General features: G+C 41.9%; 1 protein-coding gene across 2 annotated transcripts in view; it reads left to right on the top strand.

Moving 5' to 3' along the window:
• The window catches only part of TRRAP (transformation/transcription domain associated protein), a 382,824-nt gene that overhangs the window by 140,333 nt on the left and 221,866 nt on the right, over positions 1 to 20,625 (top strand). For both annotated transcript variants that reach the window (XM_053694540.1, XM_053694539.1), the window contains exons 39-41: positions 7,903 to 8,109; positions 19,198 to 19,353; positions 20,428 to 20,556. In XM_053694540.1, the coding sequence (XP_053550515.1) occupies positions 7,903 to 8,109; positions 19,198 to 19,353; positions 20,428 to 20,556 (492 nt within the window). The remainder of the gene's footprint in view (positions 1 to 7,902; positions 8,110 to 19,197; positions 19,354 to 20,427; positions 20,557 to 20,625) is intronic.

Genomic DNA, 20,625 nt, shown 5'->3' with positions numbered 1-20,625 from the left:
TTCCAAGAGTAATCTCCAAGATTCTGAAGGAATGCTCGTTTGTTCTGCTGGTAGCTCCGGCATGGCCTCACAGGTTTTGGTATGCGGATCTTGTCCGGATGGCCTCTTGCCAACCGTGGACTCTTCCGTTAAGACCAGACCTTCTGTCACAAGGTCCTTTTTTCCATCAGGATCTGAAATCCTTAAATTTAAAGGTATGGAGATTGAACGCTTGATTCTTGGTCAAAGAGGTTTCTCTGACTCTGTGATTAATACTATGTTACAGGCTCGTAAATCTGTATCTCGAGAGATATATTATAGAGTCTGGAAGACTTATATTTCTTGGTGTCTTTCTCATCATTTTTCCTGGCATTCTTTTAGAATACCGAGAATTTTACAGTTCCTTCAGGATGGTTTAGATAAGGGTTTGTCCGCAAGTTCTTTGAAAGGACAAATCTCTGCTCTTTCTGTTCTTTTTCACAGAAAGATTGCTATTCTTCCTGATATTCATTGTTTTGTACAAGCTTTGGTTCGTATAAAACCTGTCATTAAGTCAATTTCTCCTCCTTGGAGTTTGAATTTGGTTCTGGGAGCTCTTCAAGCTCCTCCGTTTGAACCTATGCATTCATTGGACATTAAATTACTTTCTTGGAAAGTTTTGTTCCTTTTGGCCATCTCTTCTGCCAGAAGAGTTTCTGAATTATCTGCTCTTTCTTGTGAGTCTCCTTTTCTGATTTTTCATCAGGATAAGGCGGTGTTGCGAACTTCTTTTGAATTTTTACCTAAAGTTGTGAATTCCAACAACATTAGTAGAGAAATTGTGGTTCCTTCATTATGTCCTATTCCTAAGAATTCTAAGGAGAAATCGTTGCATTCTTTGGATGTTGTTAGAGCTTTGAAATATTATGTTGAAGCTACGAAATCTTTTCGTAAGACTTCTAGTCTATTTGTTATCTTTTCCGGTTCTAGAAAAGGCCAGAAAGCTTCTGCCATTTCTTTGGCATCTTGGTTGAAATCTTTAATTCATCTTGCCTATGTTGAGTCGGGTAAAACTCCGCCTCAGAGAATTACAGCTCATTCTACTAGGTCAGTTTCTACTTCCTGGGCGTTTAGGAATGAAGCTTCGGTTGACCAGATCTGCAAAGCAGCAACTTGGTCCTCTTTGCATACTTTTACTAAATTCTACCATTTTGATGTATTTTCTTCTTCTGAAGCAGTTTTTGTAGAAAAGTACTTCAGGCAGCGGTTTCAGTTTGAATCTTCTGCTTATGTTTTTCGTTAAACTTTATTTTGGGTGTGGATTATTTTCAGCAGGAATTGGCTGTCTTTATTTTATCCCTCCCTCTCTAGTGACTCTTGTGTGGAAAGATCCACATCTTGGGTAGTCATTATCCCATACGTCACTAGCTCATGGACTCTTGCTAATTACATGAAAGAAAACATAATTTATGTAAGAACTTACCTGATAAATTCATTTCTTTCATATTAGCAAGAGTCCATGAGGCCCGCCCTTTTTTGTGGTGGTTATGATTTTGTATAAAGCACAATTTTCTTCTGTTATGTGTGATCAGTCCACGGGTCATCATTACTTCTGGGATATAACTCCTCCCCAACAGGAAATGCAAGAGGATTCACCCAGCAGAGCTGCATATAGCTCCTCCCCTCTACGTCAGTCCCAGTCATTCTCTTGCACCCAACGACTAGATAGGATGTGTGAGAGGACTATGGTGATTATACTTAGTTTTTATGACTTCAATCAAAAGTTTGTTATTTTAAAATAGCACCGGAGCGTGTTATTACTTCTCTGGCAGAGTTTGAGGAAGAATCTGTCAGAGTTTTTTTACTATGATTTTAACCGGAGTAGTTAAGATCATATTGCTGTTCTCGGCCATCTGAGGGAGGTAAAGGCTTCAGATCAGGGGACAGCGGGCAGATGAATCTGCATTGAGGTATGTAGCAGTTTTTATTTTCTGAATGGAATTGATGAGAAAATCCTGCCATACCGTTAAAATGACATGTATGTATACACTTCAGTATTCTGGGGATGGTATTTCACCGGAACTACTCTGTTAAAGGTCACTAATCCTTTTTAATAACTATTTATCATGTTAAACGTTTTTGCTGGAATGTAGAATCGTTTACATTGCTGAGGTACTGTGTGAATAAATATTTGGGCATTATTTTCCACTTGGCAGTTTTTTTGCTTTAATTGTGACAGTTTCGTTTCTCTTCACTGCTGTGTGGGAGAGGGAGGGGCCGTTTTTGGCGCTCTTTGCTACGCATCAAAAAATACCAGTCAGTTACTTTTATTTTTCCTGCATGATCCGGTTCATCTCTGATAGATCTCAGGGGTCTTCAAACTTCTTTGAAGGGAGGTAAATTCTCTCAGCAGAGCTGTGAGAATTCTTATAGTGACTGTGAATAAAAACGTTGCTTTGTATTTTTTATGTCAAATTTAATTATTGTTATTTTACTAATGGGAACAAACCTTTGCTAAAAGTTTTGTTATTTTAAAGTTTGATGCTATAACTGTTTTTCAGTTCATTATTTCAACTGTCATTTAATCGTTAGTACCTCTTTGAGGCACAGTACATTTTTTGCTAAAAAAGATTATAACCAAGTTGTAAGTTTTTTGCTAGTGTGTTAAACATGTCTGACTCAGAGGAAGATATCTGTGTCATTTGTTCCAATGCCAAGGTGGAGCCCAATAGAAATTTATGTACTAACTGTATTGATGCTACTTTAAATAAAAGTCAATCTGTACAATGTGAACAAATTTCACCAAACAGCGAGGGGAGAGTTATGCCGACTAACTCGCCTCACGCGGCAGTACCTGCATCTCCCGCCCGGGAGGTGCGTGATATTTTGGCGCCTAGTACATCTGGGCGGCCATTACAGATAACATTACAAGATATGGCTACTGTTATGACTGAAGTTTTGTCTAAATTACCAGAACTAAGAGGCAAGCGTGATCACTCTGGGGTGAGAACAGAGTGCGCTGACAATGCTAGGGCCATGTCTGATACTGCGTCACAGCTCGCAGAGCATGAGGACGGAGAGCTTCATTCTGTGGGTGACGGTTCTGATCCAAACAGATTGGACTCAGATATTTCAAATTTTAAATTTAAATTGGAGAACCTCCGTGTATTACTAGGGGAGGTCTTAGCAGCTCTCAACGATTGTAACACCGTTGCAATACCAGAGAAACTGTGTAGGTTGGATAAATACTTTGCGGTACCGGCGAGTACTGACGTTTTTCCTATACCTAAGAGACTAACTGAAATTGTTACTAAGGAGTGGGATAGACCCGGTGTGCCGTTCTCACCCCCTCCAATATTTAGAAAGATGTTTCCAATAGACGCCACCACTCGGGACTTATGGCAAACGGTCCCCAAGGTGGAGGGAGCAGTTTCTACTTTAGCTAAGCGTACCACTATCCCGGTGGAGGATAGCTGTGCTTTCTCAGATCCAATGGATAAAAAATTAGAGGGTTACCTTAAGAAAATGTTTGTTCAACAAGGTTTTATATTACAACCCCTTGCATGTATCGCGCCGATTACGGCTGCGGCAGCATTTTGGATTGAGTCGCTTGAAGAGAACCTTAGTTCATCTACGCTAGACGACATTACGGACAGGCTTAGAGTCCTTAAACTAGCTAATTCCTTCATTTCGGAGGCCGTAGTACATTTAACCAAACTTACGGCTAAGAACTCAGGATTCGCCATACAGGCACGTAGGGCGCTGTGGCTAAAATCCTGGTCAGCTGATGTTACTTCTAAGTCCAAATTACTTAATATACCTTTCAAGGGGCAGTCTTTATTTGGGCCCGGTTTGAAAGAGATTATCGCTGACATTACAGGAGGTAAGGGCCACGCCCTACCTCAAGACAAAGCCAAAGCTAAGGCTAGACAGTCTAATTTTCGTCCCTTTCGGAACTTCAAAACAGGAGCAGCATCAACCTCCACTGCACCAAAACAGGAAGGAGCTGTTGCTCGTTACAGGCAAGGCTGGAAGCCTAACCAGTCCTGGAACAAGAGCAAGCAGGCCAGGAAACCTGCTGCTGCCCCAAAGACAGCATGAACCGAGAGCCCCCGATCCGGGACCGGATCTAGTGGGGGGCAGACTCTCTCTCTTCGCCCAGGCCTGGGCAAGAGATGTTCAGGATCCCTGGGCACTAGAGATCATATCTCAGGGATACCTTCTAGACTTCAAATTATCTCCCCCAAGAGGGAGATTTCATCTGTCAAGGTTGTCAACAAACCAGATAAAGAAAGAAGCGTTTCTACGCTGCGTACAAGATCTGTTAATAATGGGAGTGATCCATCCGGTTTCGCGGTCGGAACAAGGACAAGGGTTCTACTCAAACCTGTTTGTGGTTCCCAAAAAAGAGGGAACTTTCAGGCCAATCTTAGATTTAAAGATTCTAAACAAATTCCTAAGAGTTCCATCGTTCAAAATGGAAACTATTCGGACAATCTTACCCATGATCCAAGAGGGTCAGTACATGACCACAGTGGATTTAAAGGATGCTTACCTTCACATACCGATCCACAAAGATCATCACCGGTATCTAAGGTTTGCCTTCTTAGACAGGCACTACCAGTTTGTAGCTCTTCCATTCGGATTGGCTACGGCTCCAAGAATCTTCACAAAGGTTCTGGGTGCCCTTCTGGCGGTACTAAGACCGCGAGGGATTTCGGTAGCTCCATACCTAGACGACATTCTAATACAAGCTTCAAGCTTTCAAACTGCCAAGTCTCATACAGAGTTAGTTCTGGCATTTCTAAGGTCGCATGGATGGAAAGTGAACGAAAAGAAGAGTTCTCTTTTTCCTCTCACAAGAGTTCCATTCTTGGGGACTCTTATAGATTCTGTAGAAATGAAGATTTACCTGACAGAGGACAGGTTAACAAAGCTTCAAAATGCATGCCGTGTCCTTCATTCCATTCAACACCCGTCAGTAGCTCAATGCATGGAGGTGATCGGCTTAATGGTAGCGGCAATGGACATAGTACCTTTTGCACGCCTACACCTCAGACCTCTGCAATTATGCATGCTAAGTCAGTGGAATGGGGATTACTCAGATTTGTCCCCTACTCTGAATCTGAATCAAGAGACCAGAAATTCTCTTCTATGGTGGCTTCATCGGCCACACCTGTCCAGGGGGATGCCATTCAGCAGGCCAGACTGGACAATTGTAACAACAGACGCCAGCCTACTAGGTTGGGGCGCTGTCTGGAATTCTCTGAAGGCTCAGGGACTATGGAATCAGGAGGAGAGTCTCCTTCCAATAAACATTCTGGAATTGAGAGCAGTTCTCAATGCCCTTCTAGCTTGGCCCCAATTAACAACTCGGGGGTTCATCAGGTTTCAGTCGGACAACATCACGACTGTAGCTTACATCAACCATCAGGGAGGGACAAGAAGCTCCCTAGCAATGGTGGAAGTATCAAAGATAATTCGCTGGGCAGAGTCTCACTCTTGCCACCTGTCAGCAATCCACATCCCGGGAGTGGAGAACTGGGAGGCGGATTTCTTGAGTCGCCAGACTTTTCATCCGGGGGAGTGGGAACTTCATCCGGAGGTCTTTGCCCAAATACTTCGACGTTGGGGCAAACCAGAGATAGATCTCATGGCGTCTCGCCAGAACGCCAAACTTCCTCGCTACGGGTCCAGATCCAGGGATCCGGGAGCGGTTCTGATAGATGCTTTGACAGCACCTTGGAACTTCGGGATGGCTTATGTGTTTCCACCCTTTCCGCTGCTTCCTCGATTGATTGCCAAAATCAAGCAGGAGAGAGCATCAGTGATTCTAATAGCGCCTGCATGGCCACGCAGGACTTGGTATGCAGATCTAGTGGACATGTCATCCTGTCCGCCTTGGTCTCTACCTCTAAGACAGGACCTTCTGATACAGGGTCCATTCAAACATCAAAATCTAACTTCTCTGAAGCTGACTGCTTGGAAATTGAACGTTTGATTTTATCAAAACGTGGTTTTTCTGAGTCGGTTATTGATACCCTGATACAGGCTAGGAAGCCTGTTACCAGAAAGATTTACCATAAAATATGGCGTAAATACCTATACTGGTGCGAATCCAAACATTACTCATGGAGTAAGGTTAGGATCTCTAGGATATTGTCCTTTCTACAAGAAGGGTTAGAAAAGGGTTTATCAGCTAGTTCATTAAAGGGACAGATTTCAGCTCTGTCCATCTTGTTACACAGGCGTCTGTCAGAAAATCCAGACGTCCAGGCTTTTTGTCAGGCTTTAGCTAGGATCAAGCCTGTGTTTAAAGCTGTTGCTCCGCCATGGAGTTTAAACTTAGTTCTTAACGTTTTACAGGGTGTTCCATTTGAACCCCTTCATTCCATTGATATAAAATTGTTATCTTGGAAAGTTCTGTTTTTAATGGCTATTTCCTCGGCTCGAAGAGTCTCTGAGTTATCAGCCTTACATTGTGATTCTCCTTATCTGATTTTTCACTCAGACAAGGTAGTTCTGCGTACTAAACCTGGGTTCTTACCTAAGGTGGTCACTAACAGGAATATCAATCAAGAGATTGTTGTTCCATCCTTGTGTCCAAATCCTTCTTCAAAGAAGGAACGTCTTCTACACAATCTGGATGTAGTTCGTGCCCTCAAGTTCTACTTGCAGGCAACTAAAAATTTTCGCCAAACTTCTTCCCTGTTTGTCGTTTATTCTGGACAGAGGAGAGGTCAAAAAGCTTCTGCTACCTCTCTCTCTTTTTGGCTTCGTAGCATAATACGTTTAGCCTATGAGACTGCTGGTCAGCAGCCTCCTGAAAGAATTACAGCTCACTCCACTAGAGCTGTGGCTTCCACTTGGGCCTTTAAGAATGAGGCCTCTGTTGAACAGATTTGCAAGGCTGCAACTTGGTCTTCGCTTCATACTTTTTCCAAATTTTACAAATTTGACACTTTTGCTTCTTCGGAGGCTATTTTTGGGAGAAAGGTTCTTCAGGCAGTGGTTCCTTCTATATAATGAGCCTGCCTATCCCTCCCGTCATCCGTGTACTTTTGCTTTGGTATTGGTATCCCAGAAGTAATGATGACCCGTGGACTGATCACACATAACAGAAGAAAACATAATTTATGCTTACCTGATAAATTCCTTTCTTCTGTTGTGTGATCAGTCCACGGCCCGCCCTGTTTTAAGGCAGGTAAATATCTTTTAAATTATACTCCAGTCACCACTTCACCCTTGGTTACTCCTTTCTCGTTGATTCTTGGTCGAATGACTGGGACTGACGTAGAGGGGAGGAGCTATATGCAGCTCTGCTGGGTGAATCCTCTTGCATTTCCTGTTGGGGAGGAGTTATATCCCAGAAGTAATGATGACCCGTGGACTGATCACACAACAGAAGAAAGGAATTTATCAGGTAAGCATAAATTATGTTATTCCAATTCCTTATTTTATATGCTTTCGCACTTTTTTATCACCCCACTTCTTGGCTATTCGTTAAACTGAATTGTGGGTGTGGTGAGGGGTGTATTTATAGGCATTTTGAGGTTTGGGAAACTTTGCCCCTCCTGGTAGGAATGTATATCCCATACGTCACTAGCTCATGGACTCTTGCTAATATGAAAGAAATGAATTTATCAGGTAAGTTCTTACAAAAATTATGTTTTTCTCTGGAATACACTGGAACTTTGTTGTGTATCACAGTGTAAACCAACATACTAATGGATATTGTAAAAGTAAGGTCAATGTATTTATTTTATCTCGATTAATTTCAAGATAACGCAAAGTAGTGTAGAGCTATTCTAATTCCTTACAGGTGCTGCTTGCCTGAGTGCAATATGTTTTGTCTGGTACTCTATTTACTTGTTAGCATATATTGATTATTATTGTATACCTTATGTGCACGTTTTAAAGACACACTTTCCTCCTATCTCTTAGGTGTTTCACAGCCTACTGAAAGCTCATGCAATGGAAGCTCGAGCCATAGTCCGGCAAGCAATGGCCATCTTAACCCCTGCTGTGCCTGCCCGAATGGAAGATGGACACCAAATGTTGACTCACTGGACTAGAAAAATCATTGTAGAGGAAGGACACACTGTTCCCCAACTGGTCCATATTTTGCATTTAATTGTGCAGCACTTTAAGGTGTGTTACCTCCTTTGGTACAACTCATGTAGTTAATGTCATCATTTCAGTGCAATAGAAGGAATATGCAGAACATCTTGACTGCTGCTTTGCATTATAGTAATGGTTCCAGATTGTAATTTATTTAACAGCTTGTATGTAGAATTAGTTTATTGGTTTAGAAGTCGGTTTATATTTGTTAATTTATGTACTGCTTAGCTTAATATATAGAGAAAGGGATTGGAAACCCCAACATTTGCTTTCATGATTTAGATAGAACATACAATTATAAAAGACTTAATTAATTTACTTCTATTATCAAATTTGCTTCATTCTTTTGTTATCATTTGCTGAAGGAGCAGCATTGCAATACTAGCAGCTAACTGAACACGTCTAGTTAGCCAATCACAAGAGACAAATGTGTGCAGGCACCAATCAGCATATTGCATATTGTTTTTCAACAAGGGATACAAAGAGACCAAAGCATATTTGAAAATAGAAGTTAATTTAAAAGTGTCCTAAAATTACATGCTGATTTTGAATCATGCAAGTTTAATTTTGACTTTTCTATCCCTTTAAGTGCTTTATTAATAAATACTACTAAGACTTCCACTTTTTCTTCAAAACAGTTCAGATTTTATGCAAAACCTACAGTAGGATACATTTATCTAGTTTATTTTTATTTATTCTTTGGGCAACTAAGCTTTAAAGGGCCAGAGCATGTAATTTTAAGAGACTTTCCAATTTACTTAATCAATTTTGTTTCATTTTCTTGGTATTTACGCTTAAGAGCACCAGTGCATTACTAGGACCTAAATGAACACATCAGGAGAGCCGGTGGCAAGAGGCATGTGTGTGAAACCACCAATTGCTATCTAGCCCCAGTAGTGCATTGCTGCTCCTGCCCCTATCAGTAAATTTAATAATAGAAGTTAATTGAAAAGTTTCTTAAAATTGCATATTGTAACTCAGATGTTAAAGTTTTTTATTAATTTTTGTGTCCCTTTAAAGGGATGGTGTACTGTAAAATTAGTTTTCCTTTAATGTGTACCCAATGACTTGTTATACCAGCTGCAGAGTATAAAATGTTTGTGAAAATAATCCTTTTTTTTTTTGTAAATTAAATAGCTGATTTGCTTTTTGTAACCACAACCTATCAAGATAGGCTAAGCTTGCAGATAGATCAGACATCCTCTGGAGCATGTAGTTTTAACACTAGCGAAGACCCAACTCCCGCAAAGGTTAATGTACCGCTGCGGAGCCGCAGTTCCCAATCAAAACGGCCACTGACCCAATCAGTGTAGTTAGTTGCACGACCCAGCTGTGTGACTACTGCTGCTAATTGGGTGACAGTTTCCACTTAAGACCAGCAGTACTTTGCAGCTCCCTAATTGTATTTTAAGTATGTGTTTAAGACCTTTGCAGGGTTTAAACACACAGAATTGGGGCATTGCTAGTTTAAAATTTACATTCGCTAACAAATTAGATCATGTCATTTTATCACTATGACCCTTTATATTGTCTTATCATATTTTCCAAAAGCAGGATGTTTAGTGGTTATTAGACTTGTAAAGTTTAGGCACTGCTTATAGAATGTTTCACTCAAGGCCACTTTTCAATTCTTAAATTTATTTACATTTTACCTTAAATCTCTGTTTTATAAAATGTCTTATCTTGGTGTTTCTTATACGCTGTAAATGCTGTATGTATCTGTTGAGTGACCATTTTCTTTCCTATGACATGGAGAGTCCACGACATCATTCCAATTACTAGTGGGATATTCAAATCCTGGCCAGCAGGAGGAGGCAAAGAGCACCCCAGCAAAGCTGTTAAGTGTAACTGCCTTACCCATAACCCCCAGTCATTCTCTTTGCCTCTGTCAATGAAGGATATGCAAAGTTGGTGTCTGAAGAAATTAATTATTTTATGGGTACTTTTCCCTGCAAGCAAGGATTGGGGTCTAGCTGTGTCCATGTCAATCTCTTGAGTAAGAGGTAGTGGTGGCTTTTAGCAGTTAAAAGGTGGCAAGGAGGTCTTTGCTTTACTTTTAACACTTTGCTACCCCCTTGTGGAAAGCCAGAGTTGGTTACTCTGTTCTTTCTTTTCCTACAGGTCCATGACAGGGAGCGCAGTGCCTTCCACACCTACGGAGCAGCATCTATTATGCAGTTGGATCTAAGGTAAGTGCCTTTTGCCTTCTTGGTACAGAAGGACAGCAGCACTTAGGAGGTTAACCCTCTTTTTCAGATCCCACATAATAATCCTTATTTAATAGTGTCATATGGGGACACTATCTTTGTCACATGATGTATGGAAATGGTTTATTTCATAATTATTTAGTATGAGACTTGAGGGAAAGAGTTCTCTCATTTGGCTGGGATGTGAGATGTTAATAGTAAGGGATAGCCTTTATTATTTATAATAAAACTATGTTTGAGGCTTTTGGCTGTTAAGGGTTTATTGGTGTAAAATGGTAAAGCCGTTTTTTTTTTTTTTTTGTTTTTTTTTAAAACAGCTTTATTGTAAGAAAGAAAATAAGGTTACAAAGGATTGGAGACGCAGCTCCTGATCGCCAAGTACAACAGCAGCTGTTATTTTTAAGGATAAAGTCGAAATGCAAGGTGCCTACCGGCACGAAGATGGCAGGCCCTCCCAGAATGTCCATTCAAAGTGTTCTGCTATATCAGATATAGGCTAAAAAGTCTGTGATAGAGTCCTGTTGTAGGATCGCAAGGAACTGGGAGGGAACTGCGCAGGGGGTATTTTGCCCTGATTATCCTTTTTTAGAAATTAAAAATTAAGTACAATACAATTTACATGAACAGTAGATGAACACTCCCGCTCCGCCCGCGCACAGAATATAAGTGTTTTAGATATGAAACGTTTTTGGATCCCTTTGCTAGCATATTATGCAGAGGTGATATATGAAAAATATCCTGACTGTTTTTTGGGGGACTATCTGGGACCCTTGTGTTTGTTTTGGATGTAAGTGGGCCACAGTTGGGAGAATTCCGCATAGGAGTCCATTTTGTCATTTTTGAGGAAGTAGTTTTCCTCAAGTTCTAGTATTTCCGTAACTTTTGCGGACCACATGCGCATAGATGGGGCTTCCCTACTCCTCCAGTTCTTAGCTATCAATACTTTGACCCCATTGGTCATAATATTAAGTAGGTGTAGGTAAGGTTTATATTTAAGTGTGGTGGGGGGCTTGTGTAATAACCATATCAGGGGGTCAATCGAGAATTGAGTTGTTAATATGGTCTCCATTTCAGAGAGAACATTCCTCCAAAAGTTCTGAATGCTGTTACACCACCACCACATGTGGGCGGTATCACTATTAACATAGCCGCAGCGCCAACATTTGTTGCTGTGGGTAGGGAAAAGACGGTGTAGCTTCCTCTGGGTTAGGTACCATCTATGCAAGAGTTTAAAGTTAACTTCTTGTATTAAGGCTGAGATAGAGGATTTTTTTGTGTCCTGGAACATTAGTCTACTCGTGTGGGGTAATATAATGACTCCTAGGTCCCTCTCCCAACTTTCAAGGTAAGGGGGAATATGGCCTGGAGGGGTGTGAGTCAGGATCTTATATATAATAGAAAGTGTGTGTCGTATGGGGGGTTCTTGGACGCAAAGGGATTCGAAAGAGGTCAGGGGTCTGATCATATTCCTATATCCCTGGTGTTTGGTGATAAAGTGGGTTACCTGTGTGTAGGTGAACCAGTCTGCAAAACATTCAAGGCCTTTTGTTATCAAGTCGTTTCGTTAGAGGAGGGTTTCGTTGCTAGTTAGGTCGTGTATTGTGAGGTCTCTGTTTGTGGCTTCTGTGGTGGCTTGTGTAGTGTATGGTCTAGTAGTGAATTCTCCATTTTCTGTCAGAGAGGTCAGGGGCGAAGGAATTGACGAGATGAAGAGAGTTGTATTGATTGTGTGTTCCCAGACCTGAAAGGTTTCCTGGATTATTGGGTTGGTTGAGCTGATGGATTTGAATAGGTGAGGGCTGCACCAGCATAACCTTCCTAAGTGAGGTTTATCCATCATTAGATGTTCTAGTGTGACCCACCTTTTGTGATTGTAGTGGATATTCCAGTCTACTATGCGTTGTAAAAAGATCGCCTGGCGGTAGGCGGCGAGGTCGGGGACCCCCAGCCCCCCTTGTGTTTTGGAAATCAGCATGGTTTGTCTACTAATTCTGGGCGGTCTGCGACGCCAGATGAAGTCGCTGAATGCTCTCTGAAGGGAAGGGAGATATGTCTTAGGGAGTGGAATCGGTAGTGTCTGGAGGAGGTATAAAATACGTGGGAATATGTTAATTTTAATGGTTTCGATGCGTCCTAACCACGTTAATTTTTTAGAACCCCAAGAGGAGAGATCTCGTATTATGTTGTGCTTGATGGGGATGTAATTGAGGTGAAATAAATAGTCGTGCAAAGAGGTCAGGTGAATTCCCAAGTACTTCAGGGAACGAGTGCACCAGGTGAAAGGGGAAACCTCCCGTGTGGCTTCCAGTGAAGAGCCCTTCATGTTAACATTTAAGATTTCTGATTTGGACTTGTTAATAACGAAGTTAGATAGGTGTTTAAAGGTAGCAAATTCACTAAGAAGGTGGGGTATCGAATGTTCGGGGTCGGTGAGAGTGAGGAGCATGACATCGGCGAATAATGACTATGGATTTGAATAGGTGAGGGCTGCACCAGCATAACCTTCCTAAGTGAGGTTTATCCATCATTAGATGTTCTAGTGGGACACACCTTTTGTGATTGTAGTGGATATTCCAGTCTACTATGCGTTGTAAAAAGATCGCCTGGCGGTAGGCGGCGAGGTCGGGGACCCCCAGCCCCCCTTGTGTTTTGGAAATCGGCATGGTTTGTCTACTAATTCTGGGCGGTCTGCGACGCCAGATGAAGTCGCTGAATGCTCTCTGAAGGGAAGGGAGATATGTCTTAGGGAGTGGAATCGGTAGTGTCTGGAGGAGGTATAAAATACGTGGGAATATGTTAATTTTAATGGTTTCGATGCGTCCTAACCACGTTAATTTTTTAGAACCCCAAGAGGAGAGATCTCGTATTATGTTGTGCTTGATGGGGATGTAATTGAGGTGAAATAAATAGTCGTGCAAAGAGGTCAGGTGAATTCCCAAGTACTTCAGGGAACTAGTGCACCAGCTGAAAGGGGAAACCTCCCGTGTGGCTTCCAGTGAAGAGCCCTTCATGTTAACATTTAAGATTTCTGATTTGGACTTGTTAATAACGAAGTTAGATAGGTGTTTAAAGGTAGCAAATTCACTAAGAAGGTGGGGTATCGAATGTTCGGGGTCGGTGAGAGTGAGGAGCATGTCATCGGCGAATAATGACACAACGTATTTGTGGTTTTTTATATTGATGCCTGTTATCTGAGGGTTCTGCCTAATCTTAATTGCTAATGCTTCGATGACGCAGGCGAATAAGAGGGGGGATAAGGGGCAACCCTGGCGTTTGCCGTTGTTGATATGGAATGGGGGGGATAGTGTCCCATTAACTAAAAATCTGGCCGTAGGACGGGAATATAAGGAAAAGATCCTCGTGAGGATCTTTGTGCCTAGTCCCATATGGGCCAACGTGGCCCGCATGAAGTCCCAGGCAACACGGTCAAAGGCCTTCTCTGCGTCAGTGGATAATATCACAGAGGGAATATTTTTAGTTCTAGCATAGTGAATCAAATTTAAGGCCCTGACCGTGTTGTCTTTCGCCTCCCTTCCAGGCACGAACCCGACCTGGTCCAAATGGATCAGGTCCGGGAGGACCTCGTTCATTCTGTGTGCTAATATGCGAGCATATATTTTAACATCTGTGTTCAGTAACGATATTGGCCGGAAGTTGCTGGGTAGGTCTTGGGGTTTATTTGGTTTGGGGATTAAAATTATATGGGCTTCCAGTGCGGAAGGGGGGAACGATTTGCTTTCGTCTATGGATTGAAAGTATTTCAACATGTGAGGGGTAAGAACGTCTTGGAAGGTTGAGTAGTATTTGTTGCTGAAGCCATCTGGGCCTGGCGCTTTTCCGTTGGGCAAATGCTTCAAAGGCTAGTTGGAGTTCGGACAGGGAAATGGGGTTTTCTAGTTTTTCCTTCTGTAGGTCGTTTATTTGTGGCATATGTAGTTTGTTAAGGTATTCCTCTATTAATTGTGCCCTGGTAGAGATTTGGGATGGGTTTCCAGAGTCAGTGGGAAGTATGTTGTATAATTTCTGGAAGAAGAATTTGAAGGCTTTAGAGATGTTAGAGGTGGAGAACTGGGGGTTACCTCTGTTATCCTTAATCTGCATGATGTATGTTTGGTGTGTTTTTTGTTTGAGGTATCTCGCTAACAGTCTGCCTGACTTATTTCTACCTTCGTAGTTTTTTGTTGAGTGAGTAAAGCTTGTCTTTTATGTGTCTTGTCGAGGTGGGAAGCTAGAGTCTGTCTGAGTGCCGTGATTTCGTCTTAACAGGTTTCTATCGTTAGGGGATTTCTTGTGTCGGGATTCCAAGTGAAGTATTTGTGATATCAGGGAGGTTGTGTATTCTCTCTTGGTTTTATTCAGGTGTGCCTTAAGGGCTATCAAGTCCCCCCTAATGACGCTCTTATGTGCCTCCCAAAGAGTGTGGACGTGAGTCTCAGGTTGAGAGTTATGTGCAAAGTACTCTGTGAGGGATTCTGTCAGTTTGGAGGTCACCCCCGGTTCTGTCAGTAAGTGCTCATCGAGTCTCCAAAGGAAGTCTCTTATGGGTTTAGAAGGCCATGTCATTGAGCATACTATGGAGGCATGGTCAGACCATGTGATTGGGGATATCGTGACTGAGTTAAATAGAGATAGGCCCCCCACATCTGCAAACACATAGTCGATTCTGGTGTAAACTCCATGTGGATATGAGTAATAGGTATAATCTTTAGTCTGCGGGTGCAAGGTTCGCCATACGTCTTGGGCCACAATTTTCTCTAAATGTGATTTAACTTTGGAGATCCTCGATAGTGGTGTGGAGGAATGAAGTGTTGAGCAGTCTAACTTAGGGTTGAGCGCAGTGTTCAGGTCTCCGCATATTATGAGTGTGCCCTTCTGGTGGTCTAAGACTAGGTTTTTATTTTTTTTCATGAGGGAATGTTGTGCGGTGTTGGGGGCATATATTGAAACCAGTGTGATAGGTCTCCCATATAGCAGTCCAGTGAGAAGAAGGTATCTGCCCTCTCTATCTCTAATCGTTTGTATTGACGTGAAGGGTACATTTTTCCTATGTAAGATTCCCACCCCATTTTTTTTGTTACTACAGTGTGATGCCCAAAAGCATCTACCAAAGGTACGTGTGAAGGTGGAGGGTTCTTTCCCTTTGCGGAAGTGGGTTTCCTGTAGGAACACAAGGTATGCCCCAAGTCTGTGGAAGTCTTTGGAGGCTATCGATCTCTTAGAAGGTATGTTCAGGCCTTTTGCGTTGATGGAGTATATGTTTATGTCATTGCTAGCATGGGATCTTGTTCTTAGATTAGCCATTATCTATGTTTTGGGATGGAGTTGTATATTGTGTGGCTAGTAGGGCTTCTATTTGTTGTTTTAAGGAAATGCGTGTCTGTGCGCAGGGCGGACCGGGAGGATCCAAGCACGGCCTAATCAACTGGCCATGCAGATCTGATGTAACTCTAAATAATACATACAAATTATGGAAACAGAAAACCAATTAAGCATATTAGGTGATGTGCATCTCTGTAATGAGAAGGGGTGTGGTCTAATGACATCAACACCCTATATCAGGTGTGCATAATTATTAGGCAACTTCCTTTCCTTTGGCAAAATGGGTCAAAAGAAGGACTTGACAGGCTCAGAAAAGTCAAAAATAGTGAGATATCTTGCAGAGGGATGCAGCACTATTAAAATTGCAAAGCTTCTGAAGCGTGATCATCGAACAATCAAGCGTTTCATTCAAAATAGTCAACAGGGTCGCAAGAAGCGTGTGGAAAAACCAAGGCACAAAATAACTGCCCATGAACTGAGAAAAGTCTGGCCTGGCCTGTGTTTGTGTGGCAATGGGATGATGTACAGGCCTGAAGGATCTTTCCCCCTGATTTGCGGGGACTCGCCTTGTGGGCCCAAGTCCTGTAGCAGCAATTACCCTGGTGTGGCGTCGGAGACCTTGTGCGAGTTGGTACCTGCGTTTAGATGGGTTTAATGAGGTCGTTAACAGCCAGACGTCTGCGTGCAAGCCGCCGCTAGTTGGTAAGGAAAGACGCCACGTGGGTGTCGTGGTGGCGTGCGGCTGCCTGCAGGAATCCGCCCGAACGTTCTGCCCCAGGCCTATGTCCGTTGCTCCGGTCACCTCGTTGCGACAGTTCCGCTCAGACAGGTAAGGGGCCTGAGGTCTTCAGTCGGGTGGTCGCCGGAGTAGCCCGGTGGTGCAGAAATGCTTCTCTTCTCCTTTAGGCACGTCTAGGATGCGGTAACAGCTCAGACCATACGCCCCTCGGTTAGGAATAAAACATTTGGTATTTAAACCTTCAACTGCCCTTTAGGTCTCCATATTAGAGCCAGTGAGTGGGAATGTGTAACGGAGCTGTATCAAAGTGCGGCCATGTTCCTGCACGGCTGCGCTCCGCCCCTGATGTCTATCGGTAAAGCCGTTTTTAGATGTTGCACACTTTACTTTAAGCCCCACTCATGTGACACCTGCACTTTCTGTTTAGCGGAGCGTTGCCGTTGCGCCCTCAGTTGCTACGCAGGAGAAACTTAGCTCTTCAAGTTGCGACTGTATTTTCCTATTCTACTCGGATCATTTCAGAGCAAAGGTCTCTTCAAGGAGTACGTTTCTGCCTATTACTAGTGGGGTATTACTTTTGGCGGTAGAGACCTCAGGCAATCTGAGGTATTTTTTTGTCTAAATGTATTCCTTTTATGTTCAGTATTAAAATTTAATATTCTATATTTTATTTTCTTTGATATTTTTTTGTAGTCGCTTTATTTCTTTAATTTTGCAATTCTTGTGGGATTTGTTACCTCTTAGCCATGGACTCAGAACAGGATCAGTCCATATCCATGGATAAATGTTTACTTTGGTGGCCCAAATTGTTTTGCCTATGCAATTTTGCTCCTCTTGTTTAGCCAAGACTTTTGAGCTCTCGGGATGATGCTGTGGGTGACATGCCTCAGCTTTCTCTTCAAATGTCCCAAGCCTGAGAGGCAGATTTTCTGAGCAGACAGACCTTTCATCCCGGGGAGTGGGCTCTCCATCCGGAAGTGTTCTCTCAGATAACCCTCAAGGGGGGGTTCCAGAGTTGGATCTGATGGCAACCCGCCAAAATGCCAAGGTTCCAAAGTACGGCTCAAGGTCAAGAGATCCTCAGCCGTTCTGATAGATGCTCTAGCGTTACCTTGGAGGTTTTCTCTGGCTTATCTGTTTCCTCCCGCTTATCTGTTTCCGCCGTTTGCTCTCCTTCCACGAGTCATTGCTCGTATCAAACAGGAGAGAGTATCGATGATCCTAATAGCTGATGCATGGCCTCGCAGGATATGGTTCACGGATCTGGTGAGGATGTCATCCCTACCTCTTTGGAGGTTACCTCAGAGGAAGGACCTTCTAATTTTGGGTCCTTTCCTCCATCCAAACCTAGATTCTCTGAAGCTGACTGCTTGGAGATTGAATGCCTAATTCTGTCTAGACGTGGTTTTTCTGAAGCAGTCATTGAAACTATGATTCAGACTCGAAAGCCTTTTACTCGCAAGATTTACCATAAGATATGGCGTAAAAATCTCTATTGGTGCGAATCTAAGGCGTTCTCATGGAGTCGGGTGAAGATTCCCCGGATTTTGTCCTTTCTGCAGGATGGCCTGGAGAAGGGTTTATCGTCGGTACCCTAAAGGGTCAGATTTCTGCATTATCTATTCTTTTGCACAAACGTCTGGCAGATTTACCAGATGTAAAAGCTTTTGTACAGACCCTGGTTAGAACCAGGCCTGTGTTTAAACCTGTGGCTCCCCCGTGGAGCCTTAATTTAGTTCTTAAAGTTTTGCAGCAGGGTCTGTTTGAGCCAATGCATGTTGTTGATATAAAGTTGTTATCCTAGAAGCTTTTGTTTCTGGTTGCTATTTCTTCCGCTCGTAGAGTGTCTGAACTTTCAGCTTTGCAGTGTGATTCCCTGTACCTTTTTTTTCATGCTGATAAGGCGGTCCTTCATACTAAATTGGGTTTTCTCCCTAAGGTGGTATCAAAACATTAATCAGAACATTTTTGTCCTAATCCTTCTCAAAAGGAACATCTTTTGCATAACTTAGATGTTGTGCAGGCTCTTAAATTTTACTTACAAACTACTAAAGATTTTTGGCAATCTTCTGCCCTGTTTGTTGTTTTCTCTGGAAAGCGTAAGGGTCAGAAGGCCACTTATACTTCTCTGTCTCTTTGGTTGAGAAGTTTGATTTGTTTGGCTTATGAGACTGCTGGACAGCAGCCTCCTGAAGAGAATTATGGCTCATTCCACTAGGGCTGTCTCCTCGTCTTGGGCTTTTATAAATAAAGCTTCTGTGGAACAGATTTTCAAGGCGGCAACAGGGTCCTATCTGCATACTTTTTCAAATTTCTACAAATTTGATACTTTTCCTTTGGCTAGAGCTTCTTTTGGGATAAAGGTTCTTCAAGTGATGATGCCTTCTGTTAAGGTCCTCCTGCCTTTTTTCTCTCTCCCTGTTAATTCTGTGTCCTATAGCTTGGGTATTGGTTCCCACTAGTAATTGGAATGACGTTGGGACTCTCCATGTTATAGGAAATAAAACAGAATGTATGCTTACCTGATAAATTTCTTTCTTTCTTTCCAGACATGGAGAGTCCATGACCCTGCCCTCTCTTAAAATTATAATTCGGCAGTGTCTTGAGTTAACCTCAGGCACCTTTTCACACTTGTGTTTTCTTCCTTTTCCATTTCCTTCAGCTTAGTGACTGGGGGTTAAGGATAAGGAAGTTACACTTAACAGCTTTGCTGGGGTGCTCTTTGCCTCCTCCTGCTGGCCAGGAGTTGAATATCCCACTAGTAATTGGAATGACCTTGTGGACTCTCCATGTCCGAAGAGAGAGAAATTTTTTAGGTAAGCATAAATTTTGTTTTCATTCTGTTTGTTTCAGGTTTATTACCCAGTAAGGCACAATCTGGTGCAGCATATGGTAAGCGCAATGCAGCGTCTGGGGTTCACACCAAGTGTTACCATCGAACAGAGAAAACTGGCTGTGGATTTGGCAGAAGTGGTCATCAAATGGGAATTGCAGAGGATTAAAGACCAGGTAACTTAAGATTGTCATTATGTGAAAGAGACACTAAAGTCAAAATTAAAGGGACAAGAAACCTACATTTTTTATTTTCATGATTTAAAAAGAACATGCAATTTAAAACAACTTTTGCAATTTACTTCTATTATCTAATTTGCTTCATTCTCTTGATATCCTTTGTTGAAATGCATATCTAAATAGGCTCAGTAGCTGCTTATAGATGCCTCTTGTGATTGTCTCATCCATGTGCATTTCTATTTCTTCAACAAAGGAAATATGAAGCAAATTAAATAATAGAAGTAAATTGGAATGTTGTTTAAAATTGTAGTCTCTATCAGAATAATGAAAGAAAAAAATAGGGGTTTTATGTCCCGTTAAAGTTTTATTATTTAGATAGGGCAGACCATTTTATTCGGTACTCCAATTTATGCCCATTTTCAAATTGTGCAGTCTTAATATACACATTTTTTGAGGCATCAGCTACTCCTAAGCATGTGAGTTTACAGCGTATACACATATGATTCTGTTATTAGCTGACGACTGTCACATGATACAGGGGGTTGGCAAATTTAAAGGGACACTAAACTCAAAAATTTTTTTTCATGATTCAGGTAGAAAATACAATTTTAAACAATGTTCTAATTTACTTCTGTTATCTAATTTGCTTCATTTTTGTAGATATCCTTTGTTGAAGAAATAGCAATGCACATGAGTGAGCCAATAACATGAGGCATCTATGTGCAGCCACCAATCAGCAGCTACTTAGCCTATCTAGATATGCTTTTTTGCAAAGAATATAAAGAGAATAAAGCAAATTAGATAATAGAAGTAAATTTGAAAGCTGTTTAAAACTACATACTCTTTCCAAATAATGAAAGAAAACAATTGGGTTTAATGTGCCTTTAAGTCAATTTTGAAATGTGTCAGCATTTGCTTTTTATTTAAAATTTCAGAGTAAATGCTATTCCATTGTCTTTTTATTATGCAGTTTATTGTGCAATCATACTGTATTTTTTTGGTCCTTTAATACGATAAACTGTTCTCAGAAGTCACGAGAGACACTAAATGTAAACATTCTGTTGTTTTCAGCCGGATTCAGACATGGATCCAAATGGTAGCGGGGAAGGTGGTACCTCTGCCGGTGTGAAAAGAGGGATTGCTGTGGATGCCAGCCAAGAAGTGAAGAGATTTAGAACGACCACGGGAGGGATTAGCACTGTAAGATTACTTTCTAATCCAATATTCTGCAAGAGATGTCTGCACTTTAAAGGTCTGATTTGTTTTTGT

The sequence above is a fragment of the Bombina bombina genome, chromosome 11, assembly GCF_027579735.1.
Source record: "Bombina bombina isolate aBomBom1 chromosome 11, aBomBom1.pri, whole genome shotgun sequence".
NCBI lineage: Eukaryota > Metazoa > Chordata > Amphibia > Anura > Bombinatoridae > Bombina > Bombina bombina.
This window is presented reverse-complemented; position numbering and strand designations above follow the sequence as displayed.